A 19,001-nucleotide genomic window follows, 5' to 3' on the forward strand; every position below is an offset into this window, starting at 1 on the left:
AAAACGAGAAAAAAAGAAAAAAAATAAAAAAAAAAAAAAAAAAAAAAAAAAAAAAAAATAATGAATAAAATAAAAATAAATATAAAAATATTTAGTAACATCGAGAGGTATAAAAAACATAAAATGTATTAGGTATAAAGAAATACATTATTATATGTAAAATCATATAAAGTAATCAATATAACAAATAAGGAAATGATACATATATATATATATATATATCATTACGGTACGGCATTTTTAATAATATCCTCCGCTTTTAATCTTAGCTTTCTTATGGTTTTCTTTTTTAAGACGCCAATTTCGTTAAACGCAATATACATTAATTTATCACATTCAAACTATAAAATAAATGAATTAATAAATAAAAACATATATATATATATATATGTATGAATATACACGTATATTCTCAGTAGGAATAAAAAATTTACGTTTTTTATATTCTTTTTTTCTTACCATATTTTTTGTGGTTTCTTTAAATAATAAAAGAATAGATTCTAAAGAATTAAGTTCGCATAATTTTTGTTGATTCAATTTAAAAAGGGCTAAGGTTATTCTAAAAATTATTTTATCTCCCTCATAAAATAAGCAGTCCCATATACGTAATGTAGTAGTAATCTAAAAAATGTAAAGAAATAATATATAAATATATATATATATATACATAACATATATACGTTTTTTTTTTTTTTTTTTTTTTTTTTTTTTTTTACGAACCGGAAAGGTTGTACAAAATAGACACAAGAGCCATTCTGAGCATATCCACGAAAGATCAACATCAAATTCTCTAAAGGGATAAAAATAAATAAATAAATATATTTATATATTTATATTTATATCATATAATAATACATATATATGTCCATATATTTCTCTTAATTTATAAATGTAATCTACATACTTTAGACGTAAATGGACATCAGGCAATTTCACCCTTATTAATTCTTCTATCACAATTATATCTCTACGTAATCCTCTCATTTCATTATTATAATAATCTAAAAAAAGAAATATAGAAAGTATATATTAAACACATATATATATATAGATATATATATATATATATATATATATATATATTAATGCTAATAATATTACATATATACAAAATTGCATATTCGTAAATATCCTTACCACTAATATTTATTTTTTCATGTGAATAATCTGAATCAATTAATTGTACTATCGACCAAAATGCTAGTTCTTCTTTTAAAAATATTAAAGTAATTGCAGCAATAAAATTCATACTCTAAAAAAGGTTAAATATAAATATATATATATATATATATATATATATTTATATATATACATACTTATTTTATATTTCCTTATTTTATAGGTTTAGATTTTTCATTACCTGACAATAATTTATTTTTGGCTTATAAACTGCGAATGCTCGTAATACATTCTTTAATTGAACCAATCCTGGTGAATTTAATCGATACTTCAGAAAAAAAAAAAAAAAAAATTTGGAAAACATAACATTATAAGTATATATACATATATACACAAATATATGCCCATATATATATATTATTAATTTTAAGAATTATACATAAAATATTCATACATTTTTATTATGAGGAAAGGTTCGTATAATGTCCAAGTCAATTTGACTTAAGACCTTGGATTCTAGTTCACTATTTAAACATCTGAAATAAAAATATATATATATATATATATATATATATATATGAAAATAAATACATTCAAATTTTATATCATAAAAACAATAAACAGTTTTACATATTTTAAATGTACTTTTCATAAATGGTGGGATATTTTAAACATAACACCATGCTGTCCAATAAATATGGCCAAATGTCTGGTCTACAAATAAAAAAAAAAAAAAAAATTTTAACTTCCTCTCTTTTTCACAAATAAATAAATAAATAAATATATATATATATATTATACTTTATATTTCATTATTTAATTTATTATATAAATATTTTATTTTCACCTTAATTTATCGGGTATTCCTTTTCTTATTAAAGATTTTAAATAATAACTTTTTTTTATATCTCTTTTAAATGTAAAATATAGTTGCCATCTAAATATACAAACGAAAATAAATAAATAAATAAATATATATATATATATATATATATAATGTTATATATACACATTTAAAAAAATTACATGTAGGATAATGTTACATGTGTTTCAAATATAATATTTAGAAAAAAAATTTTAATAGCAAAATTTATATGTTACCTCCTTTCAATCTTCTTTTTGTACTTTTCTAAGTTTCTCTTATTATCATCATTATTTTCTTGTGTATATTCTTTATTTTTTTCAAAGCCATAATGATCATATTCATTATCTATTAAAAAAAAAAAAAAAAAAAAAAAAAAAAAAAATACATATACATATACATATACATATACATATATATATATATATATAGTTTGTATTTATCTCTATGTTCTAAATATACATATCTACATATGTGTTTCTATTAATTCATACCACTATTGGCTGTTAAATAATTGTTTGATTCATTGTTCGCATTAGATATAGCTATATCTGAATCAAAATCGAGGTTCTTATTTAATCGTATCTTATTTTTTTCTTTAAAGAAATTTATTCTCATTTTTTATTACATCACTGGTGAAATATCATTTTCGACATAAGTATTCTCTCTTAATATAAAAAAATACTTATCAGATTAATTAAAAAAAAAAAAAAGAATATTTTATATATTATAAAAACATACACTTATGGAATTATTATATATATAAATATATATATATATATATATATAAATCATTAATATGTAATAATGTTTTTAAAATATGGTCTCCTTTTTTTTTTTTTATTATTTAATCGTTTTATAAATATACAAAATTGTTATGTTATTTTTTTCTTCTTCTTTTTTTGTTAATATATATATATATATATATCTTTATATATTTTTATGATCTAATTATTGTATACAAATTATGTATATTTTATGTTAAAAAAATCATATTCCAAAAAAAAAAAATAAAATAATAAAGGTATTTATATGTATTATATATTAATAATTTATTATATAAATAAATAAATATGAATACTTATATGTAGTTATATTTTTATAAATACATAGTTTTAAAAAAAGAGTACAACGCAAACATTTGGACTTAAAAAATTTCCGACTTCTTTTTTTTTCATTTTCATAAAAGAAATATGTTATTATAATATAAAAATATATTACATAATGTATTATATTATATATATATGTATATATATAGATATATATATGTATATATAATATATAGATATATATATAAATATATTTTTTATATATTTACTTATAATTAATATTACGTTAAAATATTATTATATATATATATAATATATAAAATATAGTATTTTTTATTTTAGAATTATTGTATTGAGCTTAAAACATAATGCAGTTATTATTTATTTTATTTTATACTTATTATATATATATATATATATAATACTTAAAAATAATAATAATAAAATATATATATATTATATATATATAATAATTATTTATTAAAAAATAGAAAAATATATAAATCTACAAAAAAAAATTATATCCATCAGTATATATAAATAAATATATTTATAATTATATATACATACATAATATAATAATATATAAGAGAATTCATTTATATATTTTTATTTATTATATATTTTTTTAAATACGTATTAAAATAATACGTTATTTATATAAAATAAGAATAAAAATTATAAATATATAATAAAATTAAATATAGAGTTTTTTATATCATTTTTTTAGCCATAAAAAAAAAATCTATTTTATTTCAAGTATTTTATTAAAGAAAAAAATTATGTATATAATATATTATAATATATAACATATATATATAATAACATATAATAAAAATTAAGTATTATTTATTTTAAATGTATTTGTATGTATATAATAATATATATAAAATTATAATATAATAAAAATAACATCATCATATTTTTTTTATATAATATATTATATTTATATATAATTTTATTATATGTTTTAAACCGAATAAATATTTTCATGTATATAATATATAAATTATATTTATATATATTATCATTTTTTTTTTTTTTTTTTTTGTATAATTATACAAAAATTTATAATTCATATAAAAAAGTATCTGAAATGATGAATAAAAATATTAGATTATCTATTTAAATTTATAATATATATATAAAATAATATATTTTTATAATATATAGATTAATTTGTTAAAACCCACAGAATAAAATATTACATATGAATTAAAATGGGGATTATTATTATTATTATTTATTTTTAATTTTTTATAAAGAATATAATAAAAAATATTATTATTAAAAATATTATAATTATTTATATATTTATATATATTTATTATATATAATATTTATTTTATAATTTAATTATTAATTTTATATATTTAGAAAAAAATTTAATAAATTCAAAAACGCAAAAAAAAAGGGAAAAAAAAAAAAAAAAAAAAAAAAAAAAATTCAGAATAATTATAGGAAAAAATATTTTTTCTAACGTTTCTTACAAAAAAATGAAATGTTTCGTTCCTTTTCTTTTTTTATAAAATTGTATATATTTTATAATATAAATTTTTTTGTTACAATTTTTTATTAATGAGGTTTTTTGAACAAATTCTTTTCTTATTATTAAATATATGAAAATTTTTTACAACCTGTTTTATTTTTGTTTATTTATTTTTTTTTTTACCATTTTATAGGATAATATTTTGTAATATATATATATATATATATGAGAAATTTTTAAGTCTTATAATTATTCATATATTTTTTGTTATATTTTCAAAAATTTTATTTCTCAAATAATTACAAAAAAAACAAAATAATATAATAAAATAATAAATAATTCAAATATATATATTTATACATATTTTATATCAAAGGAGAAATTCCATGTTATTATATATATATATATATATATATATATATGTTGCATGGTTTTATTGTATGTACAATAAATATGTTTGAAAAATGATTAAGAATAAAATATGTAAGAAAATATAAATATTTAAAAATAGAAAAAAAAAAAAATCAATATTCAACTTGTGATATGGGTGTATAATTATAAAAATAATTAGATATATGAACATTTTTATTTTTTTTATGGTACCAATTAATATATGGTAAATTCCATCCTTCTAATTCGTCATCATAGTTTCTTCTATCTCTTAATGAATAATATCTACACATTCGGATATATTCAAATCTGGTTTTTTTAGCTTTCATTCTTGAAAATTGATAATAATGAATTTTTGATATTTTATAGTTCATAGCTTTTATTAAGTTTATTTGTAATAACTTTTCTACTGTTAAATCAATTGTCCTAACATAATAATGATGATATGATAAACATAACCAAACTAATTTTTTATCCTTTTCCAATATATCAAATAATATACCACCTTTAATTACATTTTGTATATGTGGAATTCTTAACTTTTTTAAATGATAAGATACTTTATCATTAAATTTTTTTTCTTTAATTTTTCTTTCTCCTATATCATATATATATATTTCTTTTAATTTTCTTTTTACATTTTTTGGTAAATAATTATAAAAAAAAGGTTTTTTATATCGTAAGTATGTTCTTATAATACATATCATTTCGTGTATTTTTTTTTTGTTATAATACTCTTTTTCATCATTAAATATGATATCATTATCCTTTAAACTATCACACAGTGTTACTAATAATTTCTCTATAATATAAAAGTTTAGGAAATTTTCATCATCCAAAACTATATAAGAATATAATAATTTGATACATTTTATTGGGGTTATATTTATTTTAAAAGAAATGTTTTGAACTATCTCTGTATTCATCTCATAATTATCAAAAGTACTAAGGTTTTCTTTTTCTAGTTCTACAAATTTTGTTTTGTTCAAAGATGAAAAGAAGGAATTCATTTTTTCTTCATCTGGTATATTATTATATATATATGTATGAATCTTCTTAAATAATTTCAGGTCTATTCTTGAAAGTAAAGTTAAATAATAAAAAGTATCAACAATTATATCAGAATTTAAGTTAGATCCATATTTTATATAACTAATTATCGTATCTACTATTATATGATTTTTATAATTCTGATTGTATAATGTTTTTAATATTAACAAAACTTCTTTATCTTTTATCACAATATATTTATTTTTATTATCTTGTACATATATTTTATTTAATATATTAAAAAGAATGAAAAACAATTCATCGTTTAGTGCCATCACTTTATTATACACATTACAAATATTAAATATTAACTTACTATTCTTATAATTAATAGAATCAATCTTTTTACATAAATGTATTAATTTATCACTCAATATGGATATCATATTATAATCTCGAATATTCTTATAATAAAAGGATGTAATATATATAAGTATATTGTTAACTCTTTTCTCTATATTATCAATATTTATATTATCAGAAAGAATATCTTCTTTATAACAATCTTTTAAGTATGTATCTTCTTCATTATAATTTAAATAGGAATGCAGATAATTATCTATTACATCTGTACTTACACATTTACTAATAACATTATACAAACTTTTTTCACATTTGAAAAAATTGCTCCAGGTATATCCAATATCGAAAACATTTTCTTCTTCTCCTTTTGTTTTTTTTATGTCAAAATTTAAAGAGTTAGATGTTATATCGTATTTATTCTTCAGGTGATCAATAATTGATTTTGTTTTATCATCATATTCTTTTATATAATGGTTCTCTTCAACATTATTACAATTATTATTTTTACTATTAACATATATATTATTACTCTTATCATTCATATTACTTTTATCGCTGATTGAAAAATAGCATGTATGGTTACCTTTGAAGCCATACAATAACCTCACATCCTTTAAACATTTCTTACTATAATTTAAATACTCATAATTGAGCCATTTCGTCCAAATCTGCTTTGTATATAAATATAGCATTTTAATTTTAAAACTATAATTATCTAATATCTATAATATTCATGAATGCACGATCATCCGTCATTTTATCTAAACAAAATTATTACATGTCAGGGTGAAGGAACTATACCAGAAAAATAAAATAAAAAATAAAATATACATATATAAAAATATATATATATATATATATATATATATATATATTATTAAATTTTATATTTTTATTCCTGTGAATATATATTTTTTTTCTATGACGATCCTTTCTTTTTTTATTTTTAAATCTATCCTTATATATAAAAAATTATGTGTGTCAATGTATAAGATTTACATATATATATATATATATATATAATATATACATTTATATTTATATGTTTGTTTTATTATTTCTTAATTTTTTATTTTGTTTTGTAAAAATGATAAACTCTTCGTTACACTTAAATACAATTCATAATATGTGAAAGTTCAAAAATTAAAAATTACCATCATGAGATAAATTCGGGAAATTCATATATATATATATATATTATGAGATATATACTTTTACTTTTTTTTTTTTTTTTTTTTTTTTTTTTTTCTTGAACTTATACAAAAATGAATTGGGATGAAAAAAATGACAAAAATAATTTTGATTTAAAAAAACAATTACATAACATATTTTTTATCTTAGGTTTAGTTATTCAGAATATACTTGTAGATAATAATTTCTTAGAATATGTTAATATAAATGATATATATAAAACATTATATCATATCTTCAAAACTAGATATTTAAATATACTTAATACACATTTAGATGGCTCCCATACTGAGAAAAATGAAAATAATAGTCTCCTGCGTGATGATACGGATTCATTAAAAAAGGGTAATGATAATATAAGTCCCCTTATAAATGATGATCATATATCTGAACATATGAATGATCATATTATTGGTTCAAGGAAAAATAAATTATTATTATCTAGTGAAAACAATAAACCATTATCATATAATAATAAATCTACAAATTCAAATAATAACATGTCAGAAAATTATCATGAAACAGATAGTCCAGTTCAGAATATCACACCACTACATATTGAAAGTAACTTTTTCTATGAACAAATAAAATTAAAATTTGAAAATATTTTTTCCCATTCTCCTCAAAGAGAAAAATATAATAATTTAAATTTTATACAAATTCATAACTTAAAATGTCTTAAATATGCAATTAGTGCTTGTATTTATTCACATATAAAAATATCTGGCAAAAGTATATGCTTAAGAAATATTTTAAATACCACGAATTTTTTTATATCTCTACTAATTAATAATAATAACTATTCTGATCATGATCATCATAAAAAAAGAAGAAGTAATGTTTATATAAATAGCTTAAAGGATACGGTTCATAATATTAATACATATGAACCTATTATTAAAGAAAATATTTATCAAGAAAAAGAAGAAAGTTTAAAAATGGAAAGGATTGCTTTATTTACATCTTCATTTAAACTATCCAATAATATTATAAAATATTCCTTACTATATGAATTAATGTTTATAACTAGATCACCATATATTATAAATAAATTTCTATTATCGGTATTCAATGATGTATTGTGTATACCAAATATAAACAATAAATATGATGATACTGTTATTGTATTTTCATGTATCCTATTTGTTAACCATTTTTTTTATCATATTAATCAGAAGTCGAAAGAGACAAAAAATAATTCATGGCAAGATAAAAATAAAATTTTATACATAAACCAAGTTCAAAAAATTATCAAACTCTTTCTTCTCTTATGCCCACATAATCAAATTGAACAGATGGATAATATACGTAGATTTACCAAAAAAATTGTACAAATGTATTCTTACATGTATTAGTTATGACAACATAAAATATAAACATTATACATGATATATATATATATATAATATATATTAGAAGAAAAGGATAAATATATTCTTATGTGATAAAAAAAAATGTCTTTAACATTTGAATTAAATATGAACACATCTTTTTTTTATCATTGCTGTTAATGTAATATTCAGATTATATTATATTATATTTATATTTATATATCTTTGTTTATTATTTATTAAATTGTTTATTTTATTTTATTTTATTTTTTTTGAGTATATATTGTTTGTTTTTAATATATTTAATAGTGGAACAAGAATATTGTTACCACATTTTATTTTATTTTATTTTATTTTATTATATTTTGTTTTATTTTATTTTATTTTCATTTTATTTTTTTTTTTTTTTGTCATATAATATACTTTAATTTTTTGTTATAATATTTAATTTATATTAATTAAAATAGACATGATAGAACATATAATAAAATGAATGCTGTTAATTTATAGTATTTTATATTTTTTTATATAATTTTTTTTTTTTTCTTCTTCTTCTTCTTCTTTTTTTATGTTATATATAAATTTTTTATTATGAAAAAATCAATTACCATATATAATCTTTGTTTTATTAACTTAATTTTTTTTCTTTTATGAAAAGATATATGCATTTTTAAGTAGAACATGATATGTATTATATTTTACAAAATATACATATATATAGCCTATACATTTATTTATATATTAAATGTTATATGGTACATATAAATTTTGAACACTTTAATTATTAAGTACAAATATATTAAATAGGATGACATAATGTGTGTAGTACATATATCGTTATTTGAAGGTTCATCAGACATATATTTTTCCCCTTATAAAAATAATATATTATAATGTAATATATTATAATATAATTAAGAAGTTACCTTAAATAGAATAAATAAATAAATAAATAAATATACATATGTATATATATTTATTTATTTGTATGTACATTTTTTTTTTTTTTTTTTTGCGACCCATAAATTTCATCCATCTTCTCATAATGAACAAATTAAATTTTGAAAAAAAAAAAAAAAATGGGGATACTAGTGAATGTGAAAAAAGCCAAGATTCTGACGATGAAATAATGGTTGTTAATAGAAAAATAAAATCCAAAATTTACCTAACTCCAGATAAAAAAAAAAAAAATGAGGTTAAAAATAACCATCAAGTAAAGAAAATGTATACTAACACATTTCAATCGAATGATAATATCCATAGTAAAGGTACAAACATTCGTTCAATAAAAAATCTGTCTTCTTTTCATGTTCATAATAAAGACTATAAATTAAATAAAAATGTAACTTCAATTATTATGGACCAAAAAGATAAAAACGATATTAATAGGTCAAGTAAAAAAAAACATGAGAATAAAACAGCTTTGGAAAGTATCATGAAAACAGGAATAAATACATTACAGAGTAATGAGAAAAAAGTAGATATATATGAACAAAATGTAGAAACAAAAGAAAATGATTTAAGTAATAATGAAATATATATTTCTGATGATATAAAAAAGGAAGTAAACAAAAATAATCATAATAATAATTATTCAAGGGATGGTAATATTAACCAAAATAAAAGTAATAATAATAAAAATTATTATACTTCATATGGTGAAATAATACATGATGAAAACGTTAAATGTGGGCAAAATAATACCATCAAAGATGTAAACGAACAAAAAAAAAAAAATTTCTATTATAATTCTGAGACAAATAAAGATGATTCTTATACATTAAATCATAATATATCCACAATTAAAGACAACAACTATATAAATACACAAAGCTCTTCTCTTATAAAATTTGATGATTTTGCCCTTGAAGAAATAAATAAAGAATTAGAAAAGCTTATTGAAGAAGAAAATGATATACAAGAAAAATTAATTTATTTGACGGATAAAGAATTAGATATAACAATAAAATTAAAAAATATAAAGCACAAGAAAAATATACAAGAAATAGAAAATAAAAAGAAGGAATATCAAGGTGAATATCTAACATAAAATAAATAAACCAAATAATAATACTGAAAATATTTTAAAAAAAGAAAAAAAACAAACTACAAAATTTCGTACGGATAAATTTCAAGTACATTTCTTTTATGTGTTTATACACAAATACAATTTAAAATAAAAAAGGGCACCAAATATTCTAAATATATTGATAGCACAAGGGTAATATATATATTACAATTTAAACAAAATATAAGGAAGAAAAAAAAAAAAAAAAAAAAAAAATATGAAAATATAATTAAAATAAATAAATAAATATATATATATATAATATATATATGATACAAAAGGAATATTTACAAACACATAATTCATTTATAAAGAATAAAATACACAAATAAGAATAATTATATAATTTGTTTTTTTTTTTTTTAAATGTCATAATTAATTTTCTTTATCATCATCTTTGTTATTTTATTTATATTTATAAAAAAGGAGAAAAAAAATTTTTTTTTTTTTAAAACACATATTTCCATAGGGAAATATATATTTACACGTATATTATACATATATTTATTTATATATATTAATCTGAAAAAAAATATATGCGTGGAAATATATATATATATATATATATATTATATTATATAGTACTTATATATATACGTTTTTATGATATTCTTTTTTTTTTAAATATTTATAAATATATATGTATATTTTAGCGATTTAAAAAAAAATTAATTTTTTTTTTTTTTTTTCTTAAATTCTATAAATAACGAATTATTAATTTTTCCATTTTGAAACTTTTAAACAGTTTTATTATTTTAAATGAAATATAATATAATTATATTATATATATATATATATAAAGTAATGTAATATAATATTATATTATATTATATATTATTTTATTTTTATTTTTGAAAATATGCCATGTTTAAAAAAATTAGTTATATATTATTAAATAATAGTAAATATATATTATAACAATGTAATGTTTATGTATATGAGTATGTTATATAATTATATTTTTATTTTCACAAGTTAAGATGTAAGGTAATTGTATATATTATACAATAATAATAATATTTTTAAAATATGCATATTATATTACTTTTAATTAATTAGGGGTATTATATGTATATATTATAAATATAATAATATATATATAAATATAAATATATATATATATATATATATATTTATATTTACTAAAATCAAAGGAGATATAATATTTTCATAGATAACTTGTCAATTATTGAAAACATAGGAACATAATTAACATTTAAAGTAATTTAATAGTTTCTAGACAAATAAAAAAGAAAATAAAAAAAAAATGAGAACACAAGAAAATGTATTTAATTATATTATCATAAAGTACAAAAAGAAATGTAATTATATAAAACAAAAGACAGCAGATAAAGAAGTAAAATAAAAGAATATATATTTTTTTATATTATGTAGAAACATAAAAATTTATAATGAGATATGATATAAAAATAATTTACAACATATTATATGTATATATATATATATATATATTTAAACATTTACATATTTTATTTATTTATTTATTATTATATATATATATTTATATTTTTTTTTTTTTGTGCAAGCATAAAAAATAAAAAAAATGTAGTTACATTTTAATTTTTTGTATAAATAGAAAAAAATGAAAGGTAAGTATTTATGCTCTTATTAAGCACAAGTAATAATTTTAAAAAAGTAAAGCCTACGAGAAAATAATGACATATATATTTGATGATATTCATAGGAAATATATATATATATATATATATATATAATATGTATATATATTCAATATGTACATATATATAAGTGTATGCATATCTACCTTCATCCAATGATTTTTTTAATATTATTTTTATCATTTTTAGTTTAAAAATCTGTAGTGTTAAATATGAATTAATTATTATTGAATATTTTTCACAAATTTATTATCTTGTTAAATTTATACATTTATATATATAAATATATATATATATATACATAAACAAATTTTTTTATATGTATTTTTTTTTTCTTTTCTTTTTTATCTTAAAGTAAGGTAATTAATATTGTCCTTATAGACAATTTACAATTAATAGAATGGTTATTAAATAAAAATTCGTATTAAGTAGGAACAGGAAACAAAACTAAAACAACAACATATATATATATATATATATAATATATATACATACATACATACACATATATTTGTATTTATATAATATCCTTTCAATTATGTCCAAAGATAAGAGAAACTGGTTTGCATCCAATTCTTTTGATTCTAGCAACGACGAAAAAAAATCTAAGAATGGAAATAAAATTTATAAATCAAAACATGAAGAGAATAGTCCTGATGGTGATTCATATAAAATAAATAATAACGAAAAAGAAAAAAGTAAAGAAAAATTAAAAAAAGATCAAAAGAAAAAATCTAAAGAAATTTATAATTCATTTAATTCTCCTAATTCTACTAGTAGCGATTCGGATGAAAATGGATTACATCTAAATTTTTCCAACGCATCAAGTAATATTTTTAATATATATGTTATATGTAAATATACGTATTATATATGTAGCATGTATATGTTTTTTAAAAAAAAGATAATAAATATATATATATATATATATATATTTTTAATTGTGTAGGTTCGAGTAGTGAAAACGGATTTAAGATACTACGAACGCAAGAAAATGAGGATAAACTTCTAGAAGAAAGAAGAAGAAAAAGAGAAGCATTAAAAGAAAAATTAAAAAACATGGTTAAGGAAAATGAACAAAATAAAAATGCGAGTGATATACTACAGAATGATCAGATAAATAAAGATTATAACAATGAAACTTTTTTGTTTAGTGAAAATAAAAATGATAATGTTATAATAACAAACGAAATACCATCTAATCCATCATATATCGACCAAAAGTAAATGAAAATATGACATATCAATATATATATATATATATATATATATATGTATGTTTACTTATTTTTTTATTTACTTATATATTTTTTTATGTTTATTTTATTTTTATCAGTGATGCGGCCTGCATTTTTGCACCCAACAATGATGTTATTGAAGATACGTGCTCATCACTCTCATCAGATCATGAAATTATAGAAGAAAAACAAAATAAAGAAAAACCAGAAGCAGTGAAAGAATGTAGTGATTTGTATAATGATTTAAAAAAAAAAATTGATGAAGAAAAGGCCAAAATTAGGTCATTTATAATAAAACAGAAAGAATTACATGAAAGATTAAAAATGGTAAAAAAAAAAAAAAAAAATTTCATTTTAAATATATATTAAAGTAATTTATATATATATATATATATATATATATATATGTGTATTCTTATTTTTATTTGTAGAATGTGGATGATAGTTTATATGTGAATAAAAGTAAGGGAAATGCAGATACACATAATAATTTAACTAATAAGAAGAGTCCTCTTAAAAATGAAGAAGATGAAATGAAAGAAGAGTACGATGAGGATAATGATGATTTTGATATGTTTTCCTGTGTACAAGCAAATAAAAAAAGAAAAGTTGAAAAAGTACATATAACTGATTATTACACAACAGGAAATAATGCAAATTTGTCAGATAATTGGAATGATTCAGAGGGATATTACAAGGTTAATAAAATATATATGTATTTTATAAATGTTTTTAAAAATATATCTATATATAACAATATGCTTGTGTAAATATAATATATATATATATATGTATATTTTTCTTTTTTTTTTGAAGGCTATGGTTGGCGAGGTTATTGATAAAAGATACAGTGTTGTGTGTGAACTGGTGGGGAAAGGTGTTTTTTCAAATGTATTAAAGTGTTATGATATGGTAAATAAAATTCCTGTAGCTGTAAAAGTTATTAGAGATAATGATATGATGAAAAAGGCTGCAGAAAAAGAAATATCTATTTTGAAGAAGTTAAATCAATATGATAAGGACAATAAAAGGCACATCATTCGTTTATTAAGTAGTATAAAATATAAAAATCATTTATGTTTAGTATTTGAGTGGATGTGGGGTAACTTAAGAATAGCACTGAAAAAGTAAGAAAAAAATAAAATCAAATGATAATATGTATGAGAAAATGGTTGCCACATTTTATATTAAAAACGAGATATTATATATATATATATATCTTCTTTTTTTTTTTTTTTGAAAGGTATGGAAATGGACATGGACTAAACGCAACAGCCGTTCATTGTTACACAAAGCAATTATTTATTGCCCTAAGACATATGAGAAAATGTCGAATAATGCATGCTGATCGTAAGTACACATTTATAGTGCAAAAAAATAAAAAATAAAAAATAAAAAATAAAAAATAAAAAACTATATTTAAAGTGTGACATAGCTGTATATATATATATATATATATATATATATATTTTTTTTTTTATAGTAAAACCGGATAATATTCTTATTAATGAAAAATTTAACGCCTTAAAAGTTTGCGATTTAGGAAGTGCAAGTGATATATCAGAAAATGAAATTACGTCATATTTAGTTAGTAGATTTTATAGAGCACCTGAAATTATTTTGGGTTTTCGATACGACGCTCAGATTGATGTATGGTCAGCTGCTGCAACTGTTTTTGAATTGGCAACGGGTAAAATATTGTTTCCGGTAAGGTGATAAAAATTATTGAGAACTTTTACAATATTAATGTTGAATGTTATGAATAAAATTTAATACGTTAATACATATAATAAAATACTTGTATATACATATATATATATATATATATATATATATATATGTGTGTTATACATATTTTTATTTATTTTAGGGTAAATCAAATAATCATATGATAAAACTGATGATGGAATATAAAGGCAAATTTTCACATAAAATGATAAAAGGTGGGCAATTTTATTCTCAACATTTTAATGAAAATTTAGATTTTCTTTATGTGGATAGAGATCATTATTCCAAAAAAGAAGTTGTTAGAGTTATATCTGATTTGAGACCTACGAAAAATATAACATGTGATTTATTGGAGCATCAATATTGGTTGAAGGGTGAGTAAAAAGAAAGAAAAATCAAAAAAAGAACATAAAAATATTATGCACAAAAATTATATGTATGTGCATATATTTGTAATATATTTTATATGTCACTGTGATATTTTAATTATGACATAAACTATGTTGTTTATCAAGTTGGCATAAAATGGTAATATATATATATATATATTTTTTATTTTTTAGGAAATAGTCCTAAAATGCAATTTTTGAAAAAAAAAATAAAACAACTAGGAGATTTATTAGAGAAATGTTTAATTCTAGATCCATCTAAACGATATACTCCAGATCAAGCTTTACAACATCCTTATTTAAGAGAATCTATTCATTTTTCAAAATCTCAAAATGAATAAGAAAGGAGGAAATAAAAGGACTTCTTTTTTTATATATTTAATTATCATGTAATTGAACTATAATATGTATGTATAAATAAATATTTGAATATATATATATATATATATATAAATGTATGAATATACGTATAAATAAATCCATACATTTTGTGATTTTTTTTTTTTTTATTATTTCTTCTACATATATATATATATATATATATATATATATATATATCTATGCATAGTTGTATGTGCATATTTTTATAAACCTATTTTCACCTTGTTATTTTTTAACATTTATTATTTGTATTTTATATTTCTTAATTTTTTTGTCGAAAGAACATCAATTATGCTACATGGATTTTTTTTTTGAAATGATATTTCATAAATTGTACAGATTAATGGAAATTCGGTTTTCAATTGATGATACTCCAAAACATCGTATACTTCTTTTGTTGTATCAATCCCCTGTGGTAATATTAATAAGGAATATATAATAAAAATACAAGAAAAAAAAAAATATATATATATATATATATATATATATATAAATTTTTATGAGATTTTTTATATATATTATACCTGAAGTTTTTGCCCATTTAATAATTCCGCTTCTATTAATTCCCATGAATCTCTCCCTTTTCTCTTTGCAAATTCCTTTGCACACTTAAAATTTCTTCCTCCCAAGCATGTGGTTATAAGATCCGCTAGTCCGCAACTGTCTAAAAAGGTTTCCTGAATGAACAAATAAATAGGCATATACATTTATATGTATTTATATATATATATATGTGTATTTATTTATTTGTTTATTAATTCATTTAATATAATTACTTATTTATATATTTATATCTATTGTTTGATATGCTAATATGTATATCATTTATCATGTTATATAATTTTTTCTTTTCATGGATCCTTTTCTTACATCCAAAACGTTAGGAAAAAACATTTTAGCAAATTTTTTCATCTCTTCTAAACCAATTCGAATAATAGCCGATTTTGTATTATAGCTAGCTGTTAATCCATCTATAAATCCAACCCCTAAGGCTATAACATTTTTTAGAGCTCCACATATCTACTTCAAAGAAATATATATATATATATTGATTTATTTATTTTATAAATTATTTTTTAAAATGAAAAGTGTTATAAAAGGATTACTTCTACTCCTGGTTTATCTTGTATACAATTAACTTTAAAATACGTCCTATCAAATAGATTTTGCCATATGACCTCATTTCCTTTTTTTTCAAAACCTATAGTACTTTCACTGAAGTGTTCACGAGATAATTCCTACGATTTTATAGAAATGTATGCAATATGTATATATGTATATTTTATTTTTGAAGAAAATATAAATTTTATTGAAAAACCATGTCTTTACAAAATGAATATATGTCAAAAAGTATACACTTCATAAAAACACTTCTTCAGATATATATTTTTAATTTTATTACTTCTGCTATGTTTGATCCTGACAAAGCCAAACATTCAATATGCAATTTTTTTTCTATAATATCTGATAGTAGTTGAGGTTTTGACCTTACCATTTTAATACCTTTTATTAGACTAATGGCTCTTGCGTTTTTCTTAAGATTATTATTTTGTACAATTTCATCAAGTACATTCTAAGAAAATAAGACAGGAAGAAATATAATATTTATATATTTATACATGTTTACATATTATATTATATTATTTTATTTTTCTGTATTACATCCAAGTATTGGTGTGGTAATACAAATATTAACAAATCTGCATCATCAATAACTTCCTTCAAGTTTGAAATGGCTAGAATATTTTCAGGAATTTTCATTCCTTTCATATATTTTATGTTTTCTTTCTTTTTATTGATAATATCAGATAGCTTTTCTTCCTCCACAATTTCTTCTTTAACATACATTTTAACCTAAATCACAAAAGATGTATAAATATATATATATATATTAATATATGTATATTTGCATATATTTTAATTGACTTGAATAATTTTGATATTATATTTTTAAAAATCATTTTTTTTTTTATGTCTTATATTTCTTTATGCTTACAATTGGATGAAATATTTTTAACTTTTGAGCGTTCATTCCAATAATTTTTGAAACGACTGTTCCCCAATTCCCACTACCAATAATAGATACCTTTTATATAAAAAATAGAAAAAAGAAAGTAGAAATATGTATAAATAAATATATACATATATATATATATATATATATAATGTATATATTTTTTAATTATATTACCTTTAATGGTACATTACTTTGAGGATTTCCTATCAGAGAATATTTATTTCCTACATTAATCTGATTTACAGAAAAACATGTAATTGCTTGAAATATAAGGTAGAAATATAAAATGGAAAATTTCAACATTTTATTTATTCCTACTTTTTTATTTATTTATTTAATATTTACATATATATATATATATATATATATATATATATATATTTATATGATCCTTAATAAATGTGATATATTTTTAATTATCAAAATAATAAAAAAAAAATCTACATAAACAATTCAAATAATGAAATATAATTTTTTTTTTTTTTTTATAAGCATACACCATAATTATAGTCCTTTTTAAAAAGAAGTATGTGATTATTTAATTAAAATTTAATTATAATAAAAGAAAAAAAAAGAAATACATATATGTCATAAAAAATATAACCGTTTGAATGTTGTATTATATATGTATTTTATTAAAATGTGTTGTTTTTTTTTTGTTTTTTTAATTCCTGTGCATATATAAAAAAAGTATCTTTTTATAAATACATAAAAAAATAAAAAAAATAAAAAATTAAAAAAACATGTATTTATTAT

At 18.1% G+C, this 19,001-nt stretch overlaps 6 protein-coding genes and 1 non-coding gene across 7 annotated transcripts; 4 read left to right on the forward strand and 3 right to left on the reverse strand.

Moving 5' to 3' along the window:
- Positions 1-224: 224 nt before the first annotated feature.
- Positions 225-2,599, reverse strand: PRSY57_1112700 (GTPase-activating protein, putative; the record flags this gene model as incomplete). Its single annotated transcript, XM_012908092.2, has 11 exons — positions 225-341; positions 460-621; positions 721-790; positions 905-1,001; positions 1,138-1,252; positions 1,361-1,447; positions 1,574-1,655; positions 1,765-1,833; positions 1,967-2,056; positions 2,221-2,329; positions 2,476-2,599. 11 exons carry the CDS (start codon positions 2,597-2,599, stop codon positions 225-227), a joined length of 1,122 nt encoding a protein of 373 aa, XP_012763546.1.
- A 1,798-nt stretch (positions 2,600-4,397) lies between these two features.
- PRSY57_1112800 lies at positions 4,398-4,745 on the forward strand. Its single transcript, XR_002204069.1, has one exon. It is a non-coding gene (non-coding RNA).
- Positions 4,746-5,043: 298 nt separating this feature from the next.
- Positions 5,044-6,954, reverse strand: PRSY57_1112900 (hypothetical protein; the record flags this gene model as incomplete). The annotated part of the gene is made up of 1 exon (XM_012908093.2): positions 5,044-6,954. The coding sequence occupies one exon, from the start codon at positions 6,952-6,954 to the stop codon at positions 5,044-5,046; it is 1,911 nt and encodes a 636-aa protein (XP_012763547.2).
- A 573-nt stretch (positions 6,955-7,527) lies between these two features.
- Positions 7,528-8,808, forward strand: PRSY57_1113000 (hypothetical protein; the record flags this gene model as incomplete). The annotated part of the gene is made up of 1 exon (XM_012908094.2): positions 7,528-8,808. The coding sequence occupies one exon, from the start codon at positions 7,528-7,530 to the stop codon at positions 8,806-8,808; it is 1,281 nt and encodes a 426-aa protein (XP_012763548.2).
- A 1,021-nt stretch (positions 8,809-9,829) lies between these two features.
- Positions 9,830-10,834, forward strand: PRSY57_1113100 (hypothetical protein; the record flags this gene model as incomplete). Its single annotated transcript, XM_012908095.2, has 1 exon — positions 9,830-10,834. One exon carries the CDS (start codon positions 9,830-9,832, stop codon positions 10,832-10,834), a length of 1,005 nt encoding a protein of 334 aa, XP_012763549.2.
- A 2,196-nt stretch (positions 10,835-13,030) lies between these two features.
- PRSY57_1113200 (serine/threonine protein kinase, putative) lies at positions 13,031-16,188 on the forward strand (the record flags this gene model as incomplete). Its single annotated transcript, XM_012908096.2, has 9 exons — positions 13,031-13,319; positions 13,442-13,715; positions 13,829-14,057; positions 14,162-14,428; positions 14,547-14,857; positions 14,974-15,080; positions 15,214-15,437; positions 15,601-15,832; positions 16,022-16,188. 9 exons carry the CDS (start codon positions 13,031-13,033, stop codon positions 16,186-16,188), a joined length of 2,100 nt encoding a protein of 699 aa, XP_012763550.2.
- A 282-nt stretch (positions 16,189-16,470) lies between these two features.
- On the reverse strand, positions 16,471-18,548 carry PRSY57_1113300 (glycerol-3-phosphate dehydrogenase, putative; the record flags this gene model as incomplete). Its single annotated transcript, XM_012908097.2, has 8 exons — positions 16,471-16,638; positions 16,753-16,905; positions 17,099-17,248; positions 17,335-17,466; positions 17,631-17,801; positions 17,891-18,082; positions 18,225-18,314; positions 18,420-18,548. The coding sequence occupies 8 exons, from the start codon at positions 18,546-18,548 to the stop codon at positions 16,471-16,473; spliced, it is 1,185 nt and encodes a 394-aa protein (XP_012763551.2).
- Between the last annotated feature and the right edge of the window lie 453 nt (positions 18,549-19,001).

The sequence above is a fragment of the Plasmodium reichenowi genome, chromosome 11 (genome assembly GCF_001601855.1).
Source record: "Plasmodium reichenowi strain SY57 chromosome 11, whole genome shotgun sequence".
In the NCBI taxonomy this organism is placed as follows: domain Eukaryota; phylum Apicomplexa; class Aconoidasida; order Haemosporida; family Plasmodiidae; genus Plasmodium; species Plasmodium reichenowi.